Source organism: Leptodactylus fuscus, chromosome 4 (genome assembly GCF_031893055.1).
Source record: "Leptodactylus fuscus isolate aLepFus1 chromosome 4, aLepFus1.hap2, whole genome shotgun sequence".
In the NCBI taxonomy this organism is placed as follows: domain Eukaryota; kingdom Metazoa; phylum Chordata; class Amphibia; order Anura; family Leptodactylidae; genus Leptodactylus; species Leptodactylus fuscus.
The window spans coordinates 31,331,562-31,353,235 of NC_134268.1; the positions used below are offsets into that span (position 1 = coordinate 31,331,562).

General features: G+C 43.5%; 1 protein-coding gene across 1 annotated transcript; it reads left to right on the forward strand.

Annotated features, from left to right (window-relative positions):
* The first annotated feature begins 2,584 nt into the window (after positions 1-2,584).
* Positions 2,585-21,098, forward strand: RRM2B (ribonucleotide reductase regulatory TP53 inducible subunit M2B). The gene is made up of 9 exons (XM_075270149.1): positions 2,585-2,712; positions 4,560-4,709; positions 7,680-7,796; positions 8,968-9,101; positions 11,825-11,919; positions 12,636-12,769; positions 14,276-14,380; positions 14,718-14,831; positions 17,721-21,098. Exons 1-9 carry the CDS (start codon positions 2,656-2,658, stop codon positions 17,871-17,873), a joined length of 1,059 nt encoding a protein of 352 aa, XP_075126250.1. The 5' UTR covers positions 2,585-2,655; the 3' UTR covers positions 17,874-21,098.
* The last annotated feature ends 576 nt before the right edge of the window (positions 21,099-21,674 follow it).

The following is a 21,674-nucleotide window of genomic DNA, read 5'->3' on the forward strand; positions in this document are numbered from 1 at the left end:
ACCTGACCTGTGCGGTCACCTTGGCCATGTTTGGGCTGGCGAATCTACAGGGTCGGTATTTCTGCGTCAATTTTTGGCCATGTGACAACTGCCTTACATACAGACCCCTCATTCTGCAGTGTGATGTAATTTACCTATATAGGGCTATTTCTCTGGTAAACGACATGTAAATTATCAGGGTCAGGTGACTTCCTAGTATGAGATCTGTGTGACTACAAATATCACGTATGGGGTTCTCCCATCACTCCCAGGACATGCTAATGTTGGGGGAAGAAAGGAATGGCTATGGGGATTTGTATTCCCAAACTTCTGCTTCCCTGTAGATGACCCTGTTTAACGTGTCTGAATAAATAGGTTTATTGCATTAAAGACTCTTCTCCCCATCCACAGATGAAGCTCTGTCGTATGAATCAGGGCTCGTTCACATCTGCGCCCGGTCTCCGTTGTGCAGGTTTCCGTTTCCTGCATAAAACAGAGGCAGGATACGGAAACCTGCAGGACTCTCTCACCCATTCAAATGAATGGGTGAGAAAGCTGTGCGGCGGTGAGCGTTTTGTGCTCTCCGCCGCGAAACCGGGTTTTATAATCCGGACACAGTCGGACATGCAGTACTCTGTGTCTGGATTAAAAAAAATCCGGTTTCGCGACGGAGAGCCTAAAACGCTCACGGCTGGACCAGGTTTGTGCTTTGTGTCTTCTGGCATGCAGAAGACGGAAAGCACAGAACGGAAGGCTGAACGCAGGTGTGAACCCAGCGTCAGCTGTAAATGTCACATTACTAGGGATCTGACCACCGGGTGCCCCTCCTCTCCATGTCACTGATGTGACCGCTGCCTCATTAATTTCTATGGGGCAGATTAACACTGCATATTAATAACTTGCATACCATGATACATGTTTTCTTACTGAATGCCTCTATGGACTAGTGTAATCCTATCCTATTAATATTATAAATGTGAAAGTTTGGATGTTTGTTCCTCAATCATGCAAAAACGGCTGCACGGATTTGCAAAGAAATTTTCCACAGATAGGAACCCTGATGAAAACATAGGCTACTTTTTATCCAGGTAAATGACGTCACTACACGACCGCAGTGAAAGAATGTAGGTTCACACAACACTAAAGGACCTGTGATGACATCATCACAGGTCCTTGAGCCATTCTTAGATAGGATCATCCTAGGCAGTGGGTGGAGCGATATAGGATGAAGCTTGACAGTGTTAAAGCTGATGAAAATGGAGTCTCATGGAAGATCAGGAGATTACAGAACATGCAGGATGTGTGTGGGCAAGAGGAGTATATCGGGTGTAGAGTTTGTGAGTATGATGGGGAATGTGTTGTTCTGCCTCTGATGGGGGAGGGGAGAGAACTTTGGCACATTTCAGCAACATCCGTTCAGCCCTTTGTAACACAGAAGCTGCTCAGACAGTCGCATAACAAAACCCCTGTAATCACAATTGCCCGATGTAGCAGAGCTTACACAGCGCTGTAGCACACCTCTATAGGCTCTCCATATGCAGAGATGTACATACAACTAAGTATGCTGTGCATATACTGCGATGTAGCAGAGCCGAGACACGGGAGCAGGCGGATCATCCACAACAGCAATTGGCTAAATATAAGTTGCTGAGTGCCAACACCAATCCGCAGATGAAGCCGCGGGCAGATACTAGTAATTTGATATTCCATACAGTAAAGATAAAAACAAAACCAGATTGGCTGATGTATACCACCATAGAGGTGTGAAAAGAATCCTGGCCACTGGTATTATAATGGGGCCCAATATGTACATGTAACCAGTGTGCTGGGAGTCTTCCTGCCACGTATGCAGGGAAACAATATAAGGACTTACATGACAGTAAAAAAAAGAAAAAGTTCATATGATGTCCATTTTTAAAACAAGAGTGAGTGTATTCACATGTCAGCTTTTTGGATGGACAGAAAGATAAGTTCTGTGTTTCGATAGCCACAGTTGATCGACATCAGAAACAAGTTGGTGGATTGGGTTAAAAAAAAAAAAAAAAGGCATAGCCCATTGTGTTAAAGGCCTGTCACTCAGCCCATCAAAAACAGAAATGGATACGGTTGTGTGAATAAGGCCTAAAAGAGTGGATTTCTGCTTCCACAACACAAAAAAACAAAACATAATTCACTGCACAGATGTGATCTGGGCCTTGCTGACGGCAGAGATGATGTGCTGACCCTGCTGACTTTGGCGCTACTCGCCGCGGTTATCATGGCGTGTCATCACGGTAGACCATAAAATAAAGTAAGGAGGACAGCAGAGGATTTGCAAGGTGTGTATTGTGACTAGTTATTTCAGCCATAGCCATGTCATACTGCAGGGTGCAGTTTTAGTACAGTTAGTTTTTGTTCACACTGTGCAGAGTGCATGCCATACAGAGGCGTTATTCCATAACTATATAGGGCTGCAGAGGAGATCTGAGCCCAGCAGAGGGCGCACTGCCCTGTGTACAGCCCCATCCTCTGTGTGTACAGCTCGCCTGCTTTTGTTTGGGTGCAGCCCCCTCCCCTGTATGAGGAGGAGTCAGGCAGCACAGCCGCCTCCAGAGCCGCCACTCACAGTCTGTGCCCTCCTCCTCCTCCTCACAGCCGGGGACACAGGCCCCTGCCCGGATCTGAGCCTGCGCTGCAATGGGGGACTGCAGGCTTCCTCCACCGGGAGATGACAGCAGCCATACCGGAGAACAGGTAAGGGATAGGACACAGGGGGACCCGGGGACAGGAAGACATGGAACGGCGCAACCTCTGTGTGACCTGCAGCTACTGGGAGGGTCTACCCCAGACACTGCTATATATAAGATACAGTCACGTGACATGGTGCTGCTGTAACTAATACATGTCAGTATTGTCCATAACAACCAATCGGATCGCTGCTCTCATTGTTAGATGTGCTCTTTATAAATGAAAGCTGGAATCTGATTGGTTGCTATGGGTAACACTGACACTTTGTCCTTACACAGCTAGAGCCCACTGAAAAGGGACAGTATGGCCTAAACATACAGCTTGGCAGCGGTGTCACCATCAGGACTGTCACACACTGCAGCTCAGTCCTAGCCATGGCTTTAATGATTAATGGTGGTCCTACCAGTCACACATTACAAGGAGCTCCTTGGCATATGCACCCGTAAAAAATAAAAATAAAAAAAAATTTAAGTGTATTTTCTACAGATCCATACGATGACGTAGGTCTGAGCTAAAAAATATAGAGTCGGTCTTATTCCCGTCCGTTTTTGTAGCTCAGTCCATCTATTGAGTGGATGAGGTCCGTGGTAAACACAGACTGGACACAGGTGCCACGTATATGCCACAGTCCTGTATATGAATACCATTGTGTGCGTGAGGCGATCTTAGTCTATTTCCCAGCAGATTCTTATCTGTGACTGCAACAAAAATCTGCCCTGTATTTTTTCTATTGTACGCGAATGAAAAAGCAAAAATGTGTGGGATGTGACTTATCTGAATTGACATGGACCCGAATAGTACCAGCGGCAGTGTCGGCTACGTTGTCCTTGGGCACCACAGCTCTTATCTCCTCTATAGATGCTCAATTGTCCTTTTAATATATGTTCCTGTGTCAGTCTGTGCCTAAAAATACTTGACCAAGGTGATCTGTAGGACACGGTGATCTCCTGATAACTGTAACTGAGCTACAACTTTATGCCGCACATGGGAACTCCAGGTTTTGCTTTTGGGAACCAGTCGGGCTTTCATCAGTATAACTATAATGCCAAATCTTACCAATCCTCCATTATTATACAGTTGGTGCCCTTACAAATAGGCAATAAAGTGATCATTACATACCTTACATAGTCCGTCTGCTGCACTACAAGACACTAGACAGTGCACAGATAGTAGAGAGACCCCAGGAGCCACAGGGTTTGCTACAGAGTCCCATATAGGTCTCCACGTTGCCTGTGGCCATCCATATATAATTGTATATGGGTCCTATTGACCAGAACTGGACTAGAGTGGTGCTGGTTCTGGTGACGAAAAATGAAAAAGCAGACTTTTCTAATCTCAAGGTTTCCATCTGGGAGATCTGGAATTGTCTAAATTTTTAGCATTTTCCATCAAGAGTTTTAAACGTCCGGTGACCCAGAAGGGAGACTTGTATTACAGGTCTATCCTGTCATACATGGAGGCCATGAGACAGTGCCGGACTGGATGTGGCAAGAGTCAAAGACCCCTCGCTTCCCCTCTAGCTTCGTTCACTGAATGGGAACCCTTGGGACAGGACTCATGAGCTAAGTGATCTGGGGTGGGCGAGTACAAATTCAGATTCTTAGTTTTTCCAGTAGTGTTTAATGAGGGTTTTATGTGTGTGCAAAAATAGAAATTTGCAAAAAGATTATTACAAAGTAGTGGGAGTTGCACTAAATGTATCTTTTTGTTCTCCATTTTTACAAATTTGGCTCAATTTGCACTGGTGAATCACCTCTTGTTCAGTTTTACTAAGAAATGTTAGCATTTACCACGACCATAAAAATCATATAATGGCGGCAAGTTTACAATTGTTTTTTTTCCGCTTTCTGCAGAATGGAAGCAGCGACAGTAATGCAGCCAGTGATGAGGATGAGCCTCTTCTCAGGACGAACCCCCGTCGCTTTGTCATTTTCCCAATCCAGTATCCTGACATTTGGAAGATGTATAAGAAGGCGCAGGCCTCATTTTGGACGGTGGAGGAAGTAAGTGATTATGCGATGAGATTCGCCATGTATTCTATATGTTATATAATCCAGACTGGACAAAAATGGATCAAAGTGCTGGTTATATTTCTTCTTATAGGGGGCATGCACATGGAGGAAGTTGGCGCTGATTCTGGCGCAATAAAGCTGGCCATGATTTATTATGGCCATTGTGCCAGAAAAATGGGATTTAAGCCATGAATTAAAGGTCAAAATTTTTATCATAAGTCAAAATTTTTGCACAAAAATTGTGACTTTTTAGGTTTACACCCTGCATGCCACTTTCCTCAGGGGGCTACTGGTGTCGGTGGGCCATCAGCACATCAGATTTTTCATCATTTATACCAGTTTGATGATCTAAATGATGTTTAGGTGCATGGACCCTGAAAGATGTGCCTATTTTATGACAAGGTATACACTAAAGCAGCTGCAAACTCTACTTATGGTATGTACTGATCAATATTTTGTTGAGATATACAGGGGCCTTGGATGTTGTGTGGCTCAGTAGGAGCTGTGCAGGATAACCATGTCACCTTCTGTCACTTGGATGTGGTCTCTGCTTGGTAAGTAATAATGTTGAAGCCTTAACCATAACTTTAGATTTCACCAAACGCACCTGCTGGGATTTTCCGTTATGGGGCCTGGGAACCTTAAAGATCGGTTGATTTCTGTTATGTGGCTACAATAAGATCTACACAGGTGTAAACAGACAGGAAACTGGTATTGTAGAATACATGAACATAATGACATATTCTGTCTGGTGACCTATCCTCTATCTGCTTGTATAGATTGTGCCGTATCGCCTAAAATGCTTAGTTATTTGTATATCTGTAGCCCACTTGAAAGACTGGGCTACAGATGTCCCTATTATACCTGGATGTGCCTATTATACCTATATGGAAAACACCAGGTATAATTCACATGATGCGGTTTTCAAAAATGTTTTTGAAAACGCAGCTTTTCCGCTGCTGCTTTTTCTTCTGCAATGTGTGGATGGGATTAGCCAGAATCCCATTCAGTTTGCAGGTTCGATAAAACGCAGCGTTCTTTGCCACAACATGTATGCAGTGGCAGAAATGCAGTTTTTTTGCAACGTATGTGCACATAGTTGGGTAACCTCTTTATTACACACCCTTGTCTCTGCCAGAATCATTTCCAGGCGCTTTAGCAGAAGGAAACTTGGTATCACAGTACACATCACATGCCCTGCCATTGACAGTCAGCTACTGTCACTTTTGTTTGCTGTGGCGTCATGAATGAGAAATCTGGACTTTACAGACTGGAACTGTATAATCTTTAGCGACCAATCCAGGTTCTGTTTGTGATCCAATGGTGGTCAGGTTTGAGTATGGTGAGCGATTTAGTTCTGCCTTTGCTATGGGTGGCACACTGCCCCAACCGCTGGTGGGATGATGTGGGGAACCATTGCATATAACAGTCAGTCACCTCTAGTAGTGATACGAGGGACACGAACAGCTCAGCAGTAGGTGCGGGACATCCTTCAGCCACATGTGTTACCTGTCATGGCATTTTCATCCACGCATAGCAAAAGTTTCCCAGGAATATCTCATATTACCAGATTTATTACCAATCATTCCGTATGGGACAAACTGGGGCGTCAGATCTGACAACCTACAAGTGTGCAGGATCTACAGGCCCAGCTGTAACATCTGTGGGCAAATGTACTGCAGGATACCATGCTGAACCCGTATACCTCCATGTCCAACCGCATCTCATCTTATATCCAGGCCAGAGGCGGCCTAACAGGGTCCTAGAGCCTCCGCCCATTTGTACAGTTTTCCCCAATAACCTTTCGCTGTACTATTGTAATCTCTTCTATATATCATCATTACATTCACAAGTAGAAAGTTTCATTCCAGTACAACCCCTTCTTGGTGCGGTATTATGATTGTGCATTAGCTATGTATAAACTACCGTATAATATTATAATGTTAATATAATAAAGTATGTTGTGCGCATCTATTGTGTATTATAATTCTGGAATATTATTCAGCCTATTCATTCTCCTGTATAGTACCTGCACATTATCCATTATCCATTATATAGTACTGGCATAGTATCTAGTGTACTGTATATAATCTCCTGTATATTATCTGTCTCTGTTTTTCTAACCAAGTATCTCCTACTCATTTTAATTACATCCAAGTACCCCTGAGGCTACACACTAAAAGCACAGCGGAGATCAGCCTGAGAACCCCTATGAGACATGGCGTATGCTCCCCGGAGTACTTATACTGAAGGTTACTAACCTAGGGTGCACTGTATATTGCAGTAGCTACATATTACCTATTATATAATACAGCAATCCCCAACTTTTTAGTAAGGACCACTTATACAAGCCAATTTTTCCTATTGCCCGGAGGGAAAGGGGAGGGGGGGGGGTCATTGGCGCGGCAGGGTTGGGACGATTAGGCGGATCGTAAGGAAACAAATGCACATTTTATTATTACATTTTTACTTTTTTAAGGGAGATCTCTCCATATCATGCATAACTTATTGGTGAGATGGATAGAGCTCCAATATTAAAGTATAGGGAGGGCAGGGGACCTATTATTGACAGACTGGTACTGGTCCACGGAGCGGTCATTCAAGACCTCTGCTATATTACAATACTGTATATAATCTGTTACAAATCTCAATAGCTTCCTATTATAATAAATGTGTAATGTCGACTGTAAATTAACATTGCTGTATATATTATATGATTATCCACTGTATTATAATACTGCCATAGCATGTACTGTATGTAATCTTCACTATATTATACTACCTACATATTATTTACTGTGTATTCTAATACTAACATATTATCGATTGTATGATCTGCTATGATAGCAACATTAATTCTAATACTATGTATTGTACACAGTGTGCTGTATATTATAATACTACCAAATTATCTACTGTATAATCTGCTATAACCATCATATATTCTAATCTTTCTATTAGGTGGATTTATACAAAGACCTCGGTCACTGGGAGAAGCTGACATCGGATGAGAAGTATTTTATATCCCATGTATTGGCTTTCTTTGCTGCCAGCGATGGCATTGTAAATGAGAACCTGGTAGGTTTGTATGCGTTGTTGGTTGTGTGAGCGCTCTTATGTTCAGACCATAGTTAGAGTACAATGAACATGTCGCTGATAGGAGACCCTCATACTAGCATGTCTGGGATTTGAGACCCTTTGGGACATGCACACATTGCCCTTTGTCTTTCTATATTAGACAAAACGGACTTGGCATGGGGGCAACACGGTGGCTCAGTAGTTAGCACTGCAGCCTTGCAGCGCTGGAGTCCTGGGTTCGAATCCCGCCAGGAACAACATCTGCAAGGAGTTTGTATGTTCTCCCTGTGTTAGTGTGGATTTCCCCCCACTCTACAAAGACATACTGATAGGAAAAAAAAATGTACATTGTGATACTTATATGGGGCTAACAATCTACATAAAAAAAACCAAAAAAAAAAACGGATTTGGTACAACCGCGTATAACATGATCACCCATTTAATTGATTGGACACAGTGGATGGGTAAAAAGTATTGGCCGCTACTGATTGCAATAATACAATAAGTAGCGGCCAGATAGAAAAAACAGCCGCCCCCATTTATATACTTGGCAGGCATAAAAAATGGGGTGCCATATACTCTGGCGGGGGCAAAAAAAGAAAGTCTCTTTTTTTTGGGGGGGGTGCAAAAACAAGGGAGTCATATACTGTGCGGGGGCCAAGAAAAGGGGGTCATATACTGTGTGGGAGCAAACAAAAGGGGTGATATATTGAGCAGGGGGCAAAAAGGTACCATATACTGGGGGGGGGGGGGGAGAGATAAAGGGAGGCCATTTCCGGTGGGGGTCCTAAAAATTGGGGTCATATTTTGTGTGTGTGTGTGGGGGGAGCGCATAAAATGTGGTCATATACTGGGGAGAGTCCAACAAAGGGAGTCATATACTGTGTGGGGGCTAAAAAAAAAGGGTGGTCATGTACCGTGTGGGGCCAAATATGGGGATTTTTAAATCTGCAAATAGGGGTCCGTGTCCTACCATTTTAATTAGAGGGGCCCCATTACGCCACAAAGATAGCTGGGTCTTTTAGTGGGGAGACGTGAAGCGCCTCAGGCAGCAGACAGGCTCGGTTCACCCCTGGTTCATTAAGCTCACCTTCCTCTCCAGTATTGAAGTAGTAGTAGTGCTGAATCCTCTAATTCATTGTCTAAGATATGACATTTTTCGTTATCTCAGGTGGCGCGATTCAGTCAGGAGGTCCAGATACCAGAAGCCCGGTGTTTTTATGGCTTTCAGATTCTCATTGAGAATATTCACTCTGAAATGTACAGTCTGCTCATAGAGACCTACATCAAGGATCCTCAGAGACGGTACGGAAGGATTAGTCAGGAATTACTTTCACTTTTCTAGAAATCATCATTCTTAAAACATTCTTTAAAGGGAAACTCGGCATAATTTATATTAAAGGGGTTATCCAGGAACTCTCTCCTCACTTATGTCCTCCGGGTCTTTGTATGTGATGAATTCAGGGGTTGGTTCAGACACATGGTCACATGATCAGGGCCAGAACCCGGCCCCATGAATTGTCCCGCCTCCCACTTCCTTGTTTGCCGCTAGTAAACCAGTAGTGAACATGGGAGATGAGGGAGGAGACAGAGAGATTTAGGGGATGGGTGCTGGTCCTGCTGATCATGTGACCCGGTTTTGTAACCATCCTGAAACCCCTGTTTTTTTTGCATTGTCATTGATGGTAGACTACCTGGAGAGCTCCTTAGAGTTCAGTATATATTTCGAGCAACTTTGTAACATTTCACTTTGTGCGGTATTTTATAAAATGTTCCAACCCTAATAGATTCTTCACAGACCCCATAATAAATCCTTACGACCTACCCATAATTGAGTCATGGCTTCCTTGTGGTCACAGTGTAATTGGCGCTTCTTTGCGTTGTAATAATTATAAGGTGTTTCTCCTCCATATTAGGTTTCCTTTAAAGGGTTCTCTACTTTAGACAATCCCTACTTTTCAATCCATAGTCAATGAACTGATCACAAATTATCCGCCTGCTGGGATCCCTATCAATCAGCTTTAACCCTTTCCTGACATCCGCCATGCTAGTACGGCGCATGTTGGGTGTTTAAAAATGGCGACCGCCCGGGAGTCGGGTGGCCGCCATAGCCACCGGGTGACTACTATTTTACATAGTAGACACCCAGCGCTAATGCCTCCAATCGGTCCCCGGACCAATCGGAGGCATTAACCCCTTTGACAGAGGCGCCATTTTGCCGGTGATCGCCGGCGCCTGGAGCATGCTCTAGGGCCGAGGTCATGTTTCCAGACAGCCGGGAGCCTTTACAAGGCTCCTGGCCGGTCTGCATTCACTTTCTTTTGCAGGTTGGTCTATGCAGCCTGCAAAAGAAATGATGATTTTTTGCAATGCATTAGCATTGTAATGCATTGCATTAGTGATCAGACCCCCTGGGGTTCAAAACCCCTAGGGGGCCTAATAAATGCAAAAAAAAAAAAAAAAAGTAGAAAAAGATCTAAATTTTTTTAAAAAGTATTAAAAATTCAAATCACCCCCCTTTCCCTAGAACACATATAAAAGTAGTTAAATACTGTGAAACACATACATGTTAGGTATTAGAGATGAGCGAGTAGTATTCGATCGAGTAGGTATTCAATCGAATACTACGGTATTCGAAATACTCGTACTCGATCGAGTACCACTCGCTATTCGAATGGAAAAGTTTGATGCAGAACCAGCATTGATTGGCCGAATGCTATACAGTCGGCCAATCAACGCTGGTTCTTCTCCTACCTTTAGAAGTCTTCTCCGTGCAGCTTCCCCGCTTGTAGTGCGGGCATGCGCAGTCGGCTCTGCCCAGGCCCGATGCCTGGCAGAGTGAATTCAGAGCCGGAAGATGCCCTGGGGACGCTGCACAGAGAAGACTTCTCGGAGGATCCAGCCCGACCCTCACTCGTGGACTTGGTAAGTGTAATTTGATCGAACGTTGCCTACCCCTGAAACAAGCATCTTCCCCCCCATAGATTATAATAGGGTTCGATAATCGATTCGAGTAGTCGAATATTGAGCGAATATCGAACATTTTCCTGTTCGCTCATCTCTATTAAGCATCTCCGTGTCCGAAATCACCCGCTCTACAAATCTATAAAAATATTTTTCCTGTACGGTAAACGCTGTAGCGGGAAAAATAGTCAAAATTGCCAAACCGCCGTTTTTTCACTGTTTTGTTTTTGATAAAAATTTGAACAAAAAGTGATCAAAGCAATAGCATTTCCCGAAAATGGTGGAACTAAAAAGTACACTCTGCCCCGCAAAAAAAGACGCCCTATGCATCCCCGTACACGGACGTATTAAAACGGCTATCGGAATATGGCGACTTTTAGAGAAAAAAATGTTTTAACGCAGTTTTGGATTTTTTTAAGGGGTTAAAATGTAAATAAAACCATATAAATTTGGTATCCCTGGAATTGTACCGAAACACAGAATACAGGGGACATGTCATTTTGGCTGCACAGTGAACACCGTAAAACCGAAGCCCGTAAGAAAGTCGCAGAAATGCATTTTTTCTTCAAATTCACCCCATTCTGAATTTTTTTCCAGCTTCCCAGTACATTATACAGAATAATTAATGGTGGCATCATGAAGAAAAATTTGTCCTGCAAAGATTAAGACCTCATATGACTCTGAGAGCGGAGAAATAAAAAAGTTATGGGGTTTAGAAGGAGGGGAGTGAAAAACGAAAATCAAAAATTGCCATCGGCAGGAAGGGGTTAATCTACAGGTATATGGCATCTGGCAGTCAGTGTTCACTATCTCTGCAGCGCCACCACAGGAGAAACTAAGTATTACAAAGTGTCCACCTGTGTAATATAGGACAGGTCCTCCAGAGAGAGAGACACTCTTTGTATAACTCTAGTCAAGAAATGAAACTAAGTACATATTCCCTCTGTTACTTCTGATATCCCTAATACAGTATGGAAAAATGAGTTTTTCATGAATCTCTATAGATGTTTTAATCATGTTATACATTTTTAATGCTGACCCTTTTTACTTATTTTTTTTTTTAGTAATTTTTTATTTAATGCTATTGAGACAATGCCATGCGTTAGAAAAAAAGCGGAGTGGGCCTTGCAATGGATCTCAAACAGGAAAGCATCCTTTGGTATGTATTACTATGCTGGAGCATACTCTGTTTGTTACATTCGTTCCTTACGCTTCCTTTTCCCCCCTGCAAAAAAAATCACATTTAGGCTAAGGCCTCACTGCAAAACACAGCATAAGAACGCTGCAGAAAAAACATGGCCGAAATGCAGATTTTTTCCATTTTTTTTTTTTTTTTTCCAGTTTGTTTTTGTAGCTTTTCCACTGCAGATGGTTTTTCTGCAATGCGCGGATGGGACTCGCTAGAATCCCATCCACTTTCCGGGGACTGTAAAATGCTGTGGTTTGTATCGCATTGGGCCCTTGGCCTAAAACTAGAGTAAAGAGTCGACTCTTCAGAACATCCTATTATCACTGGGGTCAGCTGAGCACTGCATGGCTTGTAGCTAAAACTTTGAGCAACCAGCTGGGAAAAGCTGCAGGGGGCGACATATTTTTGCACTTCACTGCACCCGTTCAACAGGCCCTGCTTTTACACAGCCTTGTGCCAACAAATGGAGATTAGATGTGCATTAGACCACATTTAGGGCCCCAAAGATAGGCGTTGCTATGCGTGGCTGGCAGCCACTTATCCCACTATCTTCTAGTAGCTTATAGACTGATATAGGGGTATACAGTTCTGCTTACTTTCATCTCTACATTGCTTTGTCTTATAGCTGTCCTATGTCTATGGCCACCTGAGGGTTTAGAGTTGTCTCCATGTTGTGTTCCCTGTAGGAGAGAGAATTGTGGCGTTCGCTGCTGTAGAAGGGATCTTCTTCTCTGGGTCTTTCGCTGCTATTTTCTGGTTGAAAAAGAGAGGTTTGATGCCCGGACTCACCTTCTCCAATGAACTGATCAGTCGGGACGAGGTAGGAAAACCCTCCTGTAAATGATCAGAATATTAGATCTCTATTGACCGCCCAGGGTTGCATGCTTGGTGCAACTATCAGAAAGTTACCCCATGTTGTTTGGATAGGGGGTTACTTGTTGCAACTGGAATACCCCTATAGCGATTTATACTAAGGGGCACATTATTGCGTATCCACAGAACTGAACTGATCTCCGAAGGGTTCCAGGTGATATACGGTAGGTTTGGTTCAGTGTAGTCTACAAATTGAAAATGTAAGTTTGCCTTAAAATCGCACGACAAACTGTCCCACTATTTTAATACAAAACAATGTCGCACAATACGATTTTGCTTGGACATGAATGTGTCTGTGATTGTCTGTTGTTTTTTTTTTTTTTTTTTTTGTATTGGAGCTTCAGAGATTGAAATTAAAGGGGTGATCCAGTTTCTAAAAATATATGGGCCAAATAATGCATCAATACAAACCACTTCCTAATATATATCTTGTTTAAATTCAGCACCGTTTATCTGATTTATTTTCAGGTCATTGACCACAGCTGTGATGTTTCATTTGCAAGCTCACTACTCCTCCCTGTGAGCAGTTCAGCCAGCAAATAGAACATCACAGCAGCACGTGACCTTGGATGTGGAGTGATTTATTACCTGTGATTTCATTGCAGGGGAGAGTGGAGAAGGCAGGGATACACAGAGAGTGAGCGCAGACAAAGGAATCATGGGAAATGTAGTTTGTCCACAGATTTACTACATGTAAATAATAGTGATACAACAAGCAGCAAGTAAAATAAAGCCAAGCAAAGCGCGCTCAAGTGAACAGTGGGAATTTAATACTTTATGGGTGTATTTACAGTTAACTGGGTTGTCCAGGAAATTCAGGTTTCTGCAAGGAGGCCGAGGAAGGGGTAAAATAAAAAAAAAAATAAAACATACTCAGCTCTGGTCTCCTACTGCTGCCCTTGCCGCACAATACTGCTGATACTGGGTTCACACCAGCGTTCGGGTCTCCGTTCTGAGGTTTCCATCTTCTCTGTCCGGTTAAAAAAAAACGTTTCGCCACGGAGAGCATAAAACTCTCACCGGTGCTCACGGCCGGACATTTTTCAAGCCCATTCAAATTAATGGGTTTGAAAGATGCCTGCAGGTTTCCGTCTCCTGCCCAGTTTCGTGCAGGAAACCTGCAGAATTGAGGCTGGGACGCAGATGTGAACCCGGCCTGAGGCTAATTAACAACCAAAAGGAAGGAATCAGGACTTCACAGGTAACGTATGTGAGTAACGTCCTGTGTCTTGCCATTGGTGCCACGTCATATTGGTCTCCAAGTCAGTCTCCCAACCAGTCATAAAGGTGAGCTTGGTAGTCCGTGTTGGGGTGTCTGTTAGGCTGTATATAAAAGAGAGTCTAAAGCCTTTGCAGATAGTCTCTTGAAACTCATCAGTGTAATGATGGGCTTTGCGTTTTTGCATTCTTCGGTTATTGCTGTACACGTAATATCTGACATTTTCATTGGCAGGGTCTCCATTGTGATTTTGCATGTTTAATGTTTCACTACCTGGTGAATAAGCCCACACAACAGCGAGTCACCGAGATCATACTCAGCGCCGTGAGAATTGAGCAGGTAATAAATACATTGTCTAATACTGCGTATTATACTAGTGTAAGGGTGTCCATTCTCTTGTGTGCTAAGAATACAAGTCCAGTAGAGAAGAATTGGACCCACTGACACTCCACATGTAGGAGGTACTAGAGTATACGGCTGTATGCATTATTATATTGTGGCGGTTTAGAAGCTTCATTTTCAGGACTTTTTAGAATATATCCGTCCATTAATAGTATACCAGGGAGCCTTGTGGTTGGCAGTCGCTTTACAATTGAAGAATTGCCCCTGCTGCTGGGTAAAGGTTAATATCCTCTGTGTATTATTATTGGCATTTTATTCCTCTTTTTCTCCACAGGAGTTTTTAACAGAGGCTTTACCTGTGAATCTCATTGGCATAAACTGCAGGTTGATGAAGACGTATATAGAATTTGTGGCAGATCGACTACTGGGGGAACTTGGCTTTTCAAAGGTAAATGTCTATTGTTTTATGGTGTATTTTTCCACATTTTCCAGTGTATTATCCATAGAAGTCACCCAACTTTTCCAGACTGCAGAGCCACAATTCTGTGTGGATTTACCCTGGATTTACAAAGGTGAAAAATGCTATCTATCTATCTATCTATCTATCTATCTATCTATCTATCTATCTATCTATCTTTATATTTATTCATCTCAAATCTGAAATCTCCCAGTGTTCCTTGCTGGCTCGGCTATGTGTTCTGGAGAGTGTATCTTTTTCAATAGTAGAGAATAGGTCACCAAATAATACGTCACTGAAAACCCTTTTAACTGAAAAGAAAATACTATACTATTTTTATAACAATAAGGCCTATACTGCAGTAAGAGACATACAAAGGCCTGGTTTATGTCTTGCAAAGCCACACAGCATAACATCCCCTTTCCTGGCAACCACTCGGTATAACACACCATTTACACTCTATAATATCCTACATGGGTCCCTTCACCAAGTATAATGTCCCATAGTGGCCCCTTCACCCAGTATAATGTCCCATAGTGGCCCCTTCAGGCAGTATAATGTCCCATAGCGGCCCCTTCACCTAGTATAATGTCCCATAGCGGCCCCTTCACCTAGTATAATGTCCCATAGCGGCCCCTTCACTTAGTATAATGTCCCATAGTGACCCCTTCAGGCAGTATAATGTCCCATAGCGGCGTCTCCACACAATATAATGTCCCATAGTGGCACTTTCGCATAGTATAATGTCCCATCACAGAACCCAAAATTTTTGAAGTTCACTACCCACAAGCTATTATACTCTGGGGTCTCTTGATGCCATATATTCTTGTGAGGTTTGCCACAATAAATACTCTTTCTTGATCAACACTCCTGCCCATGGCTGCGTCTGCTTCCCCTTCATCCCTTCAGGGTGCCCCGTGCGTCCCATCGCATACAGACTTATTGTGAGGAATATCCTGCATTGGAAGCCTCATTGAAAGACTGGTTTCTAGGCATACAATAGGATAATTCTGCTAATAGAAATGTATTAGGGAATTATTATTATAACCGTTCCTAAATATGACACTTAAAGAGGGGTTTTCACCAACTCCACCTCTTTGTATTCTTTAATAGTCTCCGCTCCACTAATTCTGGGGTATTTGTATTTTTTTTCACTAGCCCCCACTGTTCCCGAGCAATCATTTTCCATTTCAACACTAAATATGCTTATTGGACTCTCTACTGTCATGTGGGTGCAGGGCCGGCGTCAGCGCACGGCATAGTCGGGCAAGTGCCGCGGCCCCCAGAGCCTCTGGGGGCCCCCCGGCACTTGCCCGCCCCAGCACTTGCCTGTCCCAATTTCAGCTCATCGGCGTCCAACAGACGCCGATGAGCTGAATACATAGGCGATTAAAGTAGGAGCTATGAGCTCAGCTCCTGCTTTAAAGCTGCGGCCCGGCTTGCGTGTGTAGGCGCGATGACGTCATCACATCGCGTCTACACACGCAAGCCGGGCCGCAGCTTTAAAGCAGGAGCTGAGCTCACAGCTCCTGCTTTAATCGCCTATGTGAATGGAGTGAGAGAGCGGAGAGAGGAGCGTCGGGGGAACGATGGAAGGTGAGTGTAAGTGTTTGTTTTGTATTAAATATTAATGTGGAACATAATGAAGGGGGCCCATGAAACTGGGGGGCAAATGAAGGGGAAGGGGTGAACAGCATGACACTGGGGAAGATGAAGGGGGTGGGGAGAGAACGGCATGACACTGGGGACAGAGATGGAGGGGGCCCAATGAAACGGGGGGGGGGGGGGGCAAATGAAGGGGAGGGGGGTAGGGCATGACACTGGGGCAGATGGGGGGGTGGAACAGCATGACACTGGGGCAGAGATGGGGGACATGAAACTGGGCAGATGAAGGGGGAGAACGTGATGAAACTGGGGACAGAGATGGAGGGGGGGACATGAAACTGGGGGCAGTGGAAGGGTGTATATGAAACTGGGGGAGAGATGGAGGGGGGCATATAATTTACGGGTGACTGTAGGAGGATTATACTGAGTGGGAGCACATGATAAATGAATGAGAATGGGCGGAGTCAACATAAAAGTGGGTGGAGCCAAATTTGCCAAGGCGCGCAGAGCACATTTTGCCCCTCTTTCTACTCTTTAAAAATTGGGAGGTATGGCGTGGGTGACGCCACATTCCTGTGTGATGTCACTCGCTTCATCTGCGACTCCCCCGCCTCCTTTACAAGGGGGCCCACTGAGGCTCTGTCGCCCAAGGGCTCATAAAAACCTGGAGACGTCCCTGGGTGGGTGGTCCTAGGCTGTCTGTTTGCGCCAGTCTAGGGCCGCCCACCAGACAGTAGAGAGCATAATTAGCATATTTGGTGCAGAAACTAACACAACTGATTGCTCAGGAATGGTGGGGGCTAGAGAAAAAATTCCAACAGAATAAGTAGAGCTGCACCTATTACAGTACGTAGAGAGTTGGAGCTGGTTGAGGTGGTTAAAGGTCACCTTTAAGGGGTATCTATTAAATGTCTAGCCATCATTGTACAATTGGTAGTGGGGTTGACCTCTGGGACCTGCACCCATCCAGAGAATAAAAGGAACACGTGCTGGGGCATCACTTCAAGGAACTGTCTATTCAGATAAATGGGTCAGCCTGTAGTTCCCCGCATAGCCAGGTGGTGGAGATGCCCGTCATTCAGAGTATCAGCGACCCTAAATTGATACCATATCCTAGTGATATACTATGGCTTTACAAGATAGAAGTACCCCTTTAAGGTGGCTCCAATACAAAGACGTTATCCTCGTTCTTACGAGGGTTCTCAGCTGAAAATAAATATCTCACTCGTTTTCATTATGTCTTCTGATATTTTTCTTTCTGTTTTTTTTTTTCAGGTATTTAATGCAGAAAATCCATTTGACTTCATGGAGAATATTTCTCTGGAGGGAAAAACCAATTTCTTTGAGAAGCGAGTGTCTGAATATCAGCGCTTTGCAGTTATGTCTCAAACAGTGGATAACGTCTTCACTTTAGATGCAGATTTCTGATAGTCTGGGGTGATGTCTGGCATACATAAGATGCCTATGACATATCATATAGGTACAGCACTGTGTACGTGTAGGAGTGAGGCCCTTATGTACCATCCCCAGTATATGAATGCTGCTGTATAATATGCCAAAGAAACACCTAATATATGAAGAACACTCGCATAGTAGTGCATGTACTACGCCTGGACTTAAAGGATACGGCCAACTATTTTTTATTGTTCCAATTAGTTGCGCATTTGCAACTTATTCTCATTAAAATAGCTTACCGTTTCATGTACGCAGCTCCTATGCAGACGTATGTGTATGATTGGCTACGGGCTACAATCAAAAACCCTGATGCTTTAGCTTCGTGTTCCTCTTTTCCACAGGTTCGTTTTTGTTCACATAACCCTGCCTGTGAGCTGTATACAGAAAACGTCAAGTTTCTCCATTTTTTTATTGCATTGGAACAAAAAAAATTAGCCCTCCAGGCAATAGTGGCCCTACCCTTAAAGGGTTAGTCCGGGACTATGATAATGGTGGCCACGTCCTCTTCACTACTTACCAAGTGCAGTGCCGTACATTGTATAGTGGCTGAGCTGGGTATGGTTAAGAAATGTATACATTTTTTCATAAGAGATCTCATTTTTATTCCTTAGGCCTAGTTTTTATCCACGGAAAAAATCCTGCAGTGCAAAGTGTCTTGCATTTTGGGTTTTGAGCCCTCAGCATGGTTACTATTGCTGCAGGTTCAGCTGCCCGGGAATTGCAGCTCAATGCCATAGCAAAAAACAACTAATTCAGCCACAGGGTCCGCTTTAGGGTGTCCACTATAGACATCATGCACCATCCTCGCCCTGTATGCCCTTCGCCTTTAACTGGATTTAAACATAGAACGTCACTTTAAAGGGTTCATCCATTTTTGTAATATTGATGGCCTACTTTTAGGATAAGCCATCAAGCCCCATGAATTTTAGTGGGACGGCGCTACAGTACCTAAACCCACTGCTACACTTTGTATGTCGAGTGAGCAGTACTGGAACAGCTGATCTTCGGGGAAAAGGGGGGTCCCGAAAGTCAGACCCTCAAAGATGTCATGTCGTTAGCCTATGCTGAGGATAGGCCATTAATATTACAAAGGTGGATCACGTTTTATGTCAAGTTGTTTTTAAAGCATTTTTGGTGAGGTTTTTATAAATTTTCCAGGTTATCTATATTTTTTCAAATAATCCTAAAAATTCTGCAGTCCTGATTCTGACCACTAGGCCAGTTAATATGCTGAGGCTTCCTGTTTGCTGTAGGAGATTTTTTTGCAGCAGTACCTCACTTTTCGGCACACTGGTCATAGCTATCATGAATATGTAGATAAGACATGGAATCCACCAGTCACAATAGATGATATAATGTCTTATCTACCCCCTCTGTACATAATGACCTCTGCCCAGGTCACAGAGCATGCCTAGAAAACTCTACCATAGAAGTCAATGGGGTCGGCTCCAGACCATTGTGTCTATGGCCCATGGTCCTTCTATAGGAGACAGGAGGCCGCAAACTGTTTTAGACTCAGTAACAAGATTGTAGGATTTTTTTTTTTAAATATATAGATAACTAGGGATGGGCAATTGGGATTCGACCACAAATTTCCAAAAGTTCAGGGTTCATCCAAACACAACACTTTTGGGGTTTGCCATCCACAAAACACTATTAGGGAGCCTTCACACAGAGTAAAATACACGTGTAAAAATAAGACTTCCATTGACTTCAACGATATTTTTTACACGTGTAAAAATACGCCTGTAAAAATGTCATTGAAGTCAATGGGAGTCTTATTTTTACACGTGTATTTTGCAAAAATACACGCGCGTTTACTCCGTGTGAAGGCTCCCTTATACTCTGGGGTCTCCCTAAACCCCAGAGTATATTAAGTGGAGGTCCAAGGGGGTAAGGGACCATCTCGCCCCTTTTCTATTCATTCTTAAAATACATGTTTAATATAAAACCATAATTTAACACTTTCCCTTTAAGAGTGCTATATGTTGTGTGCCTGTTTTGATGTTCTAATTTGCACTGTCATCGCCTTCGTTCCTCAGAGACTTAGGGCGAAGTTTCTGAGAATTTCCTGGGAGCGCTAAATGTTGGTCTTTTTATACATGATAAGGCCTCGCTGCTGATAGAGTGATAGTATAAGCTCATGGCTGTGACTATCGCTTAGTTTACATTTCTCTACATGAGATTGCGGCATTAGTTTTTGTTATATTTTTGTCTTTTTTGCTTTTATATAGAATTTTGGAGATTGCAGAACCCCATGGCTACCATATGCAGTTCATGGTCATATGAATACTGTCTAGTAATTCCACCAAGAAATTTCGATTTAACTTCTGGCTTAGTGATCTAATGAGACATACAATGTACAGTCAGGGAAGTAAATGTCACAAGAGAAGCCGATGTCCTGCTATCAGCTGATCATTGGGGTGCGGAGATGAGGCACCAGGTCTCCAATACAAAATATATGAGGGCCCCCTGCCGAACATGTGCCTTTCATAGTACAGGTGGCTTCCTGCATGGCAGAGGGACCTTTGGGCTCTCTTACCAAGGCCTCTGCTACCTATGCCCCCCATTGCTGGGTTTAGAGGTTTGTGAAGTCAGAAAAATGGCTGCCCAATACCAAATCCTTTCATCAAACTTTGCATAATTCAGTAGTGCAGGATGTGTACATGAGGAATAACACTATTTCCATTATATGACTGCAGTTTTAGCAGTTTTACCCCTGCAGGCTCTATCTATAAATTTCAGTTCTCCCTAAGCTGGTAGGTGGAGACTAGCTGATATGATGTCTCCCATACACTGCATACAGAAAGAAGAGGAGAATCTGCTCCATAACAGCAGCCTCAGTCAGTATATTTCTCTCCCCTCTGTCTTTGTTCACGCCTCCTCTCTGCTCCTCCATAGACTTCTATTCTCCGCTATAATAAGACAGATTTCAGAGTGAATCAGTTTAGCAGAGAGGGGAAGCAGGAGACAAGTCAGATAAGTGGAGAAAGAAGCATTTTTTTTTATCTGGTTGATGTGAAAATTTCAAGCAATGGGTGGACTTTATTGTCCTAAAATAGATTTTCTAAGTGCTAAACATTAAGTAAGGTGAAGCCCAGTTCAGTGATTTCACATGAGTAACCCTATGATACATGTATAGAAGAATATAAATTATTGGATTTTGATGTTACATGAAATAAAATTTTGCAATAAAAACTAATCCCTGTCCGTTCAGTCCTTAACAAGTATATACTGAGGTCTTTGTTAAACTCCTCTCCTTTTTTAAAGAAAATTTAAGTGAAATATTTTCCTTGGATTATACGATTGTGTCGCCTTGTGTTGAGCGATGGCGAGGGGGAACGACATCAGTGACAATGAGAGTAAGGGCAGGTTCACATCTGCGCCCGGCCTCCACTTTCAGATTTCCATCTTTTGCCCAAGAAACTGGACAGAAGACGGAAACCGGCAGTCACTTTTCAAACCCATTCAAATGTCCCCGTGTGCCGCCTGGTTCACGGTTCCTTTTATTAAATGAATGGGAGCCACAGAAGTACGGGCCGCAAAATAGGACTGGAATAGAACCTGTTCTATAGTTTGTGGCCTGGAGTGTCGGCCCACACATGATACCATGAAATTCATGGTTGTGTATATGGGCCCGTAGAGAAGAATGGGTCAGTGTGCTATACGGGAAGTACAATGACCTACACCACGCTCGTCTGCAAGGGGCCTGAGCCTGAAGCCCCACGTTGTGATACACTACGTTTTACATTACCTGCAAAGTGGATGGGATTC

What these genes read in the sequence shown, in the direction of transcription:
- RRM2B (XM_075270149.1), top strand. Translation starts at nt 2,656, where the DNA reads ATGGGGGACTGCAGGCTTCCTCCACCGGGAGATGACAGCAGCCATACC. An exon ending in ATCAAGGATCCTCAGAGACG is followed by an intron (nt 9,102 to 11,824) that starts GTACGGAAGGAT and finishes TTTTTTTTTTAG; the next exon opens with TAATTTTTTATTTAATGCTA. An exon ending in AAACAGGAAAGCATCCTTTG is followed by an intron (nt 11,920 to 12,635) that starts GTATGTATTACT and finishes TGTTCCCTGTAG; the next exon opens with GAGAGAGAATTGTGGCGTTC.